This window comes from Xenopus laevis, chromosome 2L, assembly GCF_017654675.1.
Source record: "Xenopus laevis strain J_2021 chromosome 2L, Xenopus_laevis_v10.1, whole genome shotgun sequence".
Lineage (NCBI taxonomy): Eukaryota > Metazoa > Chordata > Amphibia > Anura > Pipidae > Xenopus > Xenopus laevis.
This window is the reverse complement of record NC_054373.1, coordinates 138,914,506-138,925,062: the sequence shown is the minus strand read 5'-3', so window position 1 is coordinate 138,925,062 and position 10,557 is coordinate 138,914,506. Positions and strand designations below refer to the sequence as shown.

Below are 10,557 nucleotides of genomic sequence, written 5' to 3'. Positions count from 1 at the left end.
ATCTTATATTGCTATATTTACCAAACAACTTTATTATGGAACCTTAACATAATACATATCTAAATGAAAAGCAGGAAACAGGAGTGTAATTTAGACAAGCTGTTTATTGACAGTGTCTTGAGATCTACTGATCAGTTCAGTTCAAGGTTTACTGGTAGATCCCGATCTACTTTTTGGGCACCCCTGCTCTACATCATACAAATAGTTCATTTAAAGCTGTACAATCCCTTAAAGGGTAGTTCACCTGTAAGTTAACTTTTAGTATGTTATATTGGTCTTCATTACTTTTTTTTGTATATATAATTTTTGAATTATTTGCCCCTTCGTTGTCTGACTCTTTCCAGCTTCTGAATTGGGGTCACCGACCCCATCTAAAAAAGAAATACTGCTAAGGCTACAAAATTATTGTAATTGTGATTTTTTTATGACTCTATATTACTAGTCAGACCCTCCACTAATTATCTTCCAGTCTCTTATTCAAATCATGGTGGCTAGGGGAATTTGGAACCTAGTAACCAGACTGCTGAAATTGCAAAGTACAGAGCTGCTGAATAAAAAGCCAAATAACTAAAAAAAAAATAACTAAAAAAAAAACACAAAATAATACTGTATAAAATTAAAACTATCAGGCAGCAGCAGTCTTATCACCCCATGTACCAACTCTGCTTAGAGCTGGCACATAAAAAAATCTTTTAGGATATAGAAAACACTAATGCAGGGCCAGAACTAGGGGTAGGCAGAGTAGGCGCTTGCAGTCATAGAGGGGCGCACTTTTGAAAAGAAAGAATTTTTTATTTTTCATTTTTTTTTAAATTTCTTTAAGTTCTCCAATGCGGCCAGCAGAGTTCTGCTCTGCTTCCTACCTCCCTCCTACTTGCCCTGGCTGGATCTGGCACCTCGGCCTGCCCTGTAGACAAATGCGCAATTGCGCATTCATGCGCTGTAGTAAGCAGTGCTGGCTGCCACTGGTACAGATTGGGGGCAATATTTTGGGTGCTGCTGGCTGGCACAAGTACAGATTGGGGGCAATATTTTGGGTGCTGCTGGCTGGCACAGGTACAGATTGGGGGCTGCTGGCTGGCACAAGTACAGATTGGGGGCAATATTTTGGGTGCTGCTGGCTGGCACAGGTACAGATTGGAGGCAATATTTTGGGTGCTGCTGGCTGGCACAGGTACAGATTGGGGGCTATATTTTGGATGCTGCTGGCTGGTACAGGTACAGATTGGGGCAATATTTTGGGTGCTGCTGGCTGGCACAGTTACAGATTGGTGGCAATATTTTGGGTGCTGCTGGCTGGCACAGATACATATTGGGGGAAATATTTTGGGTGCTGCTGGCTGGCACAGGTACAGATTGGGGGCTATATTTTGGATGCTGCTGGCTGGCACAGGTACAGATCGGGGCAATATTTTGGGTGCTGCTGGCTGGCACAGGTACAGATTGGGGGCTATATTTTGGATGCTGCTGGCTGGCACAGGTACAGATCGGGGCAATATTTTGGGTGCTGCTGGCTGGCACAGGTACAGATTGGGGGCAATATTTTGGGTGCTGCTGGCTGGCACAGGTACAGATTGGGGGCAATATTTTGGGTGCTGCTGGCTGGCACAGGTACAGATTGGGGGCTATATTTTGGATGCTGCTGGCTGGTACAGGTACAGATTGGGGCAATATTTTGGGTGCTGCTGGCTGTCACAGTTACAGATTGGTGGCAATATTTTGGGTGCTGCTGGCTGGCACAGATACATATTGGGGGAAATATTTTGGGTGCTGCTGGCTGGCACAGGTACAGATTGGGGGCTATATTTTGGATGCTGTGGGCTGGTACAGGTACAGATTGGGGCAATATTGTGGGTGCTGCTGGCTGGCACAGATACATATTGGGGGAAATATTTTGGGTGCTGCTGGCTGGTACAGGTACAGATAGGGGCAATATTTTGGGTGCTGCTGACTGGTACAGGTACAGATTGGGGCGATATTTTGGGTGCTGCTTGCTGGCACAGGTACAGATTGGGGCAATATTTTGGGTGCTGCTGGCTGGCACAGGTACAGATTGGGGGCAATATTTTGGGTGCTGCTGGCTGGCACAGGTACAGATTGGGGGCTATATTTTGGATGCTGCTGGCTGGTACAGGTACAGATTGGGGCAATATTTTGGGTGCTGCTGGCTGGCACAGTTACAGATTGGTGGCAATATTTTGGGTGCTGCTGGCTGGCACAGGCACAGATTCTGGCAATATTTTGGGTGCTGCTGGCTGGCACAGTTACAGATTGGGGGCAACATTTTGGCTGCAGGCTGACACAGGTACAGATTAGGGGTAGGGTTGCCACCTTTTCTGTAAAAAAAAATACCGTCCTTCCTATATATTTATCTTTTTTCCCTATTAATAACATTGATATCAGCCATCATTTTTACCGGCCAGGCCAGTAAAATACCGGCCAGGTGGGAACCCTAATTAGGGGCAATATTTTGGGTGCTGCTGGCTGGCACAGGTACAGTTTGATCCATTAATGTGTTGTAAGGCTTCTTTATTAAAAAAAAAAAGTGATTAGGTGGGATATGGACATACAGAACAGGGGAAAGGGGGCACTGATTGAGCCCTTGCCTAGGGTGCCAAACTACCTTGCCCCAGCCCTGCACTAACATGCCAGAAAACAACTCAGGGTAACTATGTAAGTAAAGATGGCATCCCCCATAGAGAAGGGTTCAACTCATAGCTCAGGCTTCACTTAAAAGTGTTAAAGGAACAAGCAATGTTGTTATACTGGGAACAGTACCCAGATTTGTCACACAGTTTGAGCTTAATATACAGCTTGCGGTTAAAAAAAATTGCAAGCTCATGGGATAAGGGCTGTTATGAACATGTGAATATGTCGGCGCCCGCACAGCTACAGCATAATAAAACGTATGGCCTAGAATCGCCCTAGAACTAACGCTCCCCTTCCTTCTAGAACTAAGGCGGGGAAGTATTTCCGGGAGGACTTTGTGCTACTGTTTTTTCCATCCCCCAGCAGCACACGAGCCGGTGACACAACATCAACAGGAGCCGTGGAGGACAAACTGTGACAGTGTGAGAACATGCTGGGTTACAACGGGATATTTTTATAAAAACTAGAGAAAAGTACTTGACTGACTTGCCTTGTTGGCGTCGTGACTGAATGACACTGTATTGCTCTTTTTATGGCATTATTATTTATCGGCTGCGGTCGGCAGTTCTAGTCTGTGCCAAAATTCTCCTTTAATGTCCTTGTACTGACTGGAAGAACGCGTGTCTTTAGTAAATCTTTTCGGGCTGTCAGTTTGTGAGTTCGTGGGCTGAGGGTTTGTGCGTCACGCAGTTCAATAACTTCCCCCATACTGACAGTAGCTAGTAGTGCTTCCTGGGCTTGTGCTTTCCTGCTGACAGGACACACATAATCATGATTCTCCTCTTGGCTTTCTTAAGGGCTAATTAATGCAATGTAAAAAAAAATATTTAAAAAAAATAAATAGGTGGCTTGAGTTGCCAGCTTTGTCAGGTGCTAACAAAGCATAGCATTGTGAGTGATGTTGGGGTGGACATGATGACATCAGAGGAAGGTGCAATATGACGTCATGTAGGGTTATTGCATAACTTAGAAAAAATTGGCTCTATTTCTATTCAGTTTTGTGAAAGTTTTAAACCGGACAGCCCTGAGTTCCAAAGTCACAGGGGTGGCAACCCTATCTCTATTTAAATTCTGCTTGATGAGCAAGGCCAAACCTGTAATTACAGGTATGGGATCTATTATACAGAAATCGGTTATCAAGAAAGCTCTGAAATACAGAAATAATTTAGAAAAGGAATTTTTCTTACTTTTGATTGATTGCACATTGGTCTTTTTTTCAACCCAACTTAAAGTGATACCAACACGTTCCTATGAAAATCGTAGGAACGTGTCAGTATCAAGTAGATACTGCACCCGGAATATTTTCCCTGAAAGCCACCCCCAGCCCTGCGAACCTGCTTTGACCTGACCCTCCAACACTGCTAAAAGACCTTCTGTGTAGTTTCAGTGACTTTGAACTGGGGGCAGCACAATCCTTCCATAGGCTGATTATGAATGAAAACAGGACTTCAACCTATGGAAAGATCACTCCGCCTACAGCCCAGCGTCACGGAAGCAAGGCAGAAGATCCATTAGTAGTGTGAGTGGCTCAGCTGCTCAGTCACAAGACTTATCCAGCCAAGTCTGTGATATGCCTCCTCATATACAGTATCTCCTTCCTTCTCTGATATCAGCATATGTATATGGGGTCCAATTCAGGTTTTTTGACTCTGCATTTTTGAGATACATGAACATATAGTTCTCAGTGGGCCTAAAGCAGCCCCATATTCTATTGCCCTTATCTGATTTAGTCTTATGTTCAAATTAAATTTAGATGTGTAAGCAGTGACCTGATGGCATCTGGTCATTATCTTTTGATAAGTCAGTCTGCTGTTTTCTGTTATGTAATATCTACAAAACATTTGTCAGATCATCATTCACTGTAAATAAAACTCTTTTTGCATGGCTTTTTCATTTCTAGTCCTCCATGCAGTCCCTCCTTCATCTACCTCCTAAGGGGGCTCTGCCAGCCACTTCTTTGAGGAGGTTTAGGTGTCTACTAAACCAGCTGCTAAACCATCGAGGAGCAATACCACATACAGTTTTCCGGAGCCAAAGCTCATCTACAGGTACAAAACAGAAAACAGAGGTTATTTCAATATGTCAGGTATAGGCTAGTGAGAAGTGCATGGACACATGATTGAGTTCAACAGAATTGCAAAAAAATACAGTAGAAGAATTGTTTCATAGTATCTAAACCACAGCCAGAAAGCACACAAAAACTATTTTAGAACTGAAGCAAATTCCAAGAGAATACATAATACATATGAATTTGTTTTAAAATAAACTTAGTAATTATTATATTTATTATCTTAATTATCCATTGATTCTGTACCTTTATTTCAGTTACAGGTGACACGGTTAGCATTGGGGATGTATCCTATAAAGTCAAATTCCCAAAGAACCCAGAACTGGTGCCCCAAAATTACAGTAAGCTATTCTCTTTGTCTATTCTCTATACTAGAGTGACACATTTTGGTGTAGTTAAGAAAGGTCTGCACACTATATAGAATTATCTTATAGAAGTATGTTTATTTGCATTTATTTTATGTTTTATATGGATATACACTCTAATCTAGGGAATGGTTCTTGATATTGTTTGCTTGGGAGGTGGTGGGCTGTTATTTTTCAGTTAAGCCTTGCCTAACCAGCCATTGTCTCACTGGGCTGACTGATTTAAACTTTCTTATAACTTCCTGTAGTCTTTCATTTATGTTCCCATTATAAAAATGTAGGTGTGCTGTGGACTGTCAGTCACTGTCATTAAGGTGTGGCACAAATGAGCCACAAATGATACTCTCCATATATTTTTACCAAGAATATCACTGTATTAGCAAAAATACTGTATATGCTCTACTTTGTTTGTATAATGCTACCTTTGAGTTGAACTAAACTGATTGTGTTGCTCGAGAGCAACATGTTTCTCACCAAACCAAATGTTGCTCTCAGTGGCCTCAAAGCAGGTGCTTATATTTGAATTCCTCACTTGGAGGCAAGTTTTGGTTGAATAAAAGACATTTGTACTTCCAAACAAAACCTCCTTTAGACTGTCAGTCCAAATAGGGTCTGCCAAATAACCAATCACAGCTCTTAGTTGGCACCCCCAAGAACATTTTTCATGCCTGTGTTGCTCACCAAATTTTTTTTTACAATTGTGGCTTACTGGTAAAAAAAAGTTCGGGACCTCTGTGTTAGATCATTGGGGTGTACATAAGGATATGCAAAATGTTGCTAATTTTTTTATTGGTGCAGTTACGTAGGGTGGTGATTTAAGAGAGTTTCACACTCGGGCAGATTTATCAAGGGTCGAAGTGAAAATTCGGATCAATTCACCCGAGTTTTAAATTTTTTTTAATAAATTGCAGTTGGTCGAATTTTGAGTTCATGGGAGTTTTAAATAACTCCCATAAACTCGAAATTCCACCCTTGATAAATCTGCCCCTCAGTGTCTGCATCTGACTTACTTTATTTGTAATGGATTGGCATGGAATGTGAAACTAGATTATAATGTACTTTACTGAAGTATTACAAACAAGTACAATATATGCTGATTTTCGTGCCAAACTTTATTCAGTTGGAATTTCTAATATAAACAGTGTAAACCATTTTATTGTGGCCGTTCAACTTTTTATTTATGTACTCATGATGTAAAATGATGCAGTTTCGACTCAGATTAGTACATTCTGGTTTCATTACTCTATTGTCACATGATTATGATTGCCATCTGGTTTGTTGGGGTTACTGTAGGGGCGGTTATATTTACATCATTGTAACCATTTAGGAAAAGGGCCACAAACACTATTACATCTGTTTCACAATTAAATTTTTTGAAAATCGCCCAATTTTTTAAAATGGCAAGTTGTTTGTGATAGTTTTAGTTCTTCACCTGCTGGGGCCAAAGTGGTACAGGGAAACAAAAAGCTAAATTTACTATTAAACTGTCGTTAATGTATGTATATTGTATGTATTAATTACATATTGATGCATGTATATAACTGTTGCTTTTGAATCTGAGCTGCATGCTGAGGATCAGTTGCAAACTCACTGAAAAGTTATGTCCCATGTGGCCCCCCTTCAAGTCGCTGACTAACTCCGAGTTAGAGAGCTGAAAAGCAAGTAGTAGTGTTCTGGCTATTATGTTAGACATACAGTCACTCCAGCCTTTATAGATTACATTGTTTTGGCTAACTTACTATATTAGAAACATTTTTTATTTTGCACATACTATCTATTTACCCAGTTTTTATTTTTACACTGAATTGTTCCTTTAAAGTATGGACTAGTTGCAAGAACTGTTTCCTGCATCAAATATTAGCAACATTTTTCTTGGCAAACACATCTTTCTTGTAAGGATCAATTGTAAGAATTTGTCAAGTACAAGTTGAGATTTATACTTTGCTTTTCATGTTTTGTCAAAAAAAAAATGCTATGCAATATGTATATATTACATAGGAAAAAAATGTTTGATTCTTTAAATTTGAAACTGCAGCTCAGAAATATGTTTATCATTAATGATTTCATAAAAATTACCCCTATAGATGATGCCTATGTAGAATTGATATTCACCGTTTACATTTGTGGTATTGTTTGTGGTGCTGAAAGCAGTTTTATTAAATGATGTGCTTCAAAGCCAAATTTATTTTTTAAGGGTTTTTATTTATGCATTTTTGACAACATAAACAACACAAAAGAAGTAGGCATTGCTAATTCAATGTACAGTCAGTTATGATCTGCCACCTTAGACCAAAAGTTATATACGAAGTGACAGGTCCATAGCATGTGGAAGAAGTTTGCACAGGTGTTTAGCACTTGGGACATCTAAGGGGTTATTTACTAAAGTCTGAATGCCAAAAACACGAACATTTTTAGTTTTTTTTGTAATTAAAATTTTTAGTGGAAAAAGAACCCACAAATTGTTCGTGATTTATTATACCCCGAGGCTGCTACAAGTCAGAATCCATAAATACTCCTTCTCCAAGATGTCGGGGTCCTGTAGAAGTCAATGGCAAAGGGCCCATTTCAAATTTGAAAATTTTATAGTCTGTGATGAGTTTCGGGCAAAAATCCGAAAAAATGGTGGTTTCCAGTGATTTCCCCAAAAAATTTGAAAGTTTCGGGCCTAATTGGATTTTAATAAATAACCCCCCTAGTGTTAGCGAATCTGCCAAGGCTCTAAGTTGTATTGGTGTGACACACGTGCTGTGCATTATTCTGAATTGCACCATTCTATCATTACATTTTATTAACATAACAGACTGAAAGTTTGAACTTTGCCTTCAAATGGAAACAACTCCGGGGGTTGGCTGCCTGTGTCACACTGCAATTATCACTTATGGTTAACTTAACATCACATATGTTATTATAAATATAATTACATGTATATTATTTTCTTCAGGTGTATTCTGCTATTGTTATATTAAAATGGTATTTAAAATTAATCATTAAATAATTACTGACGGCATCAATTAGACTGCTTTTATTATTAAATTATTGTTATTATTCAGTTTGTTAAAATAAATTTAATAATGTTAATTAAAACATAGTACATTTATATTTTTAAAGGAATTGACAGTTGGTTTGCACAAGTCACATGGGCTTTTTTTTTTTCTAGGTCATAAGGATTAGGCTACAAAATGCCATAGGGTAATGATTCATTGTGAGATTTTGCAACTGTACAAACCGACGTTACTGTAAAGTAACTGTAAATGTACTTTGAATCTAGAATGTCAAAGGACTCAATCAAATTCTTCTTACCCCTATCAAACCAATGTTGCAATAAACTCAGAACATCACACTTAAAAGCTTGTATTTTTCTACTAAAAAGCATTGATTTTTGGAAGGGGATATCTTAACTAGTCAAAAACATCTCTCTCTATTTATAACTGCATATTTATTTTCCCTAACTTCAAGGGATCTATCGTTCAAGTCACCTTTTAACATGAACGTTTTACACACACAGCGAGTGTATGGATTTCAATATGTGTCAGTCTAATGTCATGGTTTTTAATCTGTGTTTTATGGAATTTAAACCAAGCCACACTTGCCATAAAGCTTGCTTTGGTTCACCTGTATGGGAACCAAGAGGGGAAAGTAATTGGCCAGATTATTGGTAGATCACCCTTACATTAGTTGTGAAAGCCTACTTTAGGAAGCAAAAAGCAGAGCTCTTTAAATGAAGGCAGTTGTGGGGCCATATGTCTGCCCAAGGCTCCACTGTTATAAAGAATAATCTAATACAGTGCTGTAACTTCTGTGATACAGAGGTCTACATGGCGGAGGGCTTATAATGAAAGCCAGTGTTGATCACTGCCTGTTTTTAAACCACACCTATGTTACCACAAGAACAGTGCCACATTAATTGTGGTAGCACACCAAAAAACCAAATGGTTGGTGCTCACTGCAGGGATATCACTCATTACTCATATGTGAAAAAAGTCATATTAAAACATAACCTTAAATCCATATGCCTCCTCCTCCCTTGTGGATAACAAAGCACCCCCAGCACATGATTAAACACATAAGGGACCCCTAACAATAATATGCAAATGCTAACAAACCTCCAGAACAAATACCAAGCTCATGTTACACGGGCAGAGTATAGGGAGCATAGGGCAGGCAGAGTATTGCACACCCAGGGAGCATAGGGAAGGCAGAGTATGGCACACACAAGGAGCATAGGGCAGGCAAAGTATGGCACACACAGGGAGCATATGGCAGGCAGAGTATGGCACACACGGAGCATAGGGCAGGCAGAGTAAGACACACACACAGGGAGCATAGGGCAGGCAGAATATGGCACACACAGGCAGAGCATGACACACACACGGAGAATAGGGAAGGCAAAACAGAGCAAGAGACAGGGAAAACTAGATGTGCACAAGATGTGCTACATACAGTGACACGGTGCTGGTGCACCTCCAGCAGTTTGTATGAGTTTGAAAATGTGAACAATGTGGGCAGTTTCAGTCTGGGTCTCGGGTGTGAACAGTACAGGGCGTTAGGGGTGTGAATAATAGAGGTGTTACAAGTGTGAACAATGCAGGATGGATTACATGTGTGAACAATACAGGGGATTACAGTCTGGATTTGAGGTTTAAACAATGCAGGGGCCAGTTAATCTCTGTAGTGATACCTTTTCATGCTTACACATGGTAAGCAGACACAGCAGGCAGACTTTCATGTGGGGGGCCACGGGACGTGCTGCCAGTTGGACAGCCCTGATTTAGTATATGGAATTGTTAGGATTTTAGTAATTAATGCATACAAATGATACCAAGCACTTTATCAAAACAAAGATCATTTGCCCTAAGCAGTTCACTCAGACACACCATAAAATGTAGTCCATGGCAAGGGACCGACGCACAAGTATCATCACACCCTTCCACAAAATATCCTAATTTCTTACACTTGTGTGCCTTAGACAGAACAAAACCTGTTATAATGAAAGGCATCCACCATCATTGCAGGGTATTATGATTGCTTCTGATTTATCTATAATTTATGGAGTGCAAAGTAAGAATATTTCATTTCACTAGGAGATTCAAAAAGAAATTCTGGTTTTACTCAAGTTATACAGGTGTATTCCATAAAAGTGAACATGGAGGGACAGACTGCCTCTAGCTAGTTTCACTCTGATGAATATGCCCCTATGTATCTGTGTGTTCTTTGTATTAATTGAATGATTGTATCTGAAAACATGATTTTTCTTATAGTTCCTGATCCCTTAGCCCAAGCAAATTTGCAACACCTAAGATGGATCATGCAAAAAGACCTCCTGGGACAAGATATTTTTCTCATTGGTCCTCCTGGGCCACTGAGAAGGTCCATTGCAATGCAATATTTGGTAAGCAGATTTCTCTTTTGCTTTTTATCATTTATCAATTTAGAACCAAATTCCTTATATAATGCAAGAGATTAGGTAGCTGGGAT

The 10,557-nt window shown here is 39.9% G+C and overlaps 1 protein-coding gene across 3 annotated transcripts in view; it reads left to right on the top strand.

The window, feature by feature from the left end:
• The first annotated feature begins 2,906 nt into the window (after positions 1–2,906).
• Positions 2,907–10,557, top strand: part of vwa8.L (von Willebrand factor A domain containing 8 L homeolog) — a 159,618-nt gene continuing 151,967 nt past the window's right edge. Inside the window, exons 1-4 of one of the 3 annotated variants that reach the window (XM_018244914.2) lie at positions 2,907–3,071; positions 4,550–4,697; positions 4,975–5,058; positions 10,341–10,471. In XM_018244914.2, the coding sequence (XP_018100403.1) occupies positions 4,556–4,697; positions 4,975–5,058; positions 10,341–10,471 (357 nt within the window). In that variant the 5' untranslated portion in view covers positions 2,907–3,071; positions 4,550–4,555. 3 annotated transcript variants of the gene reach the window in all.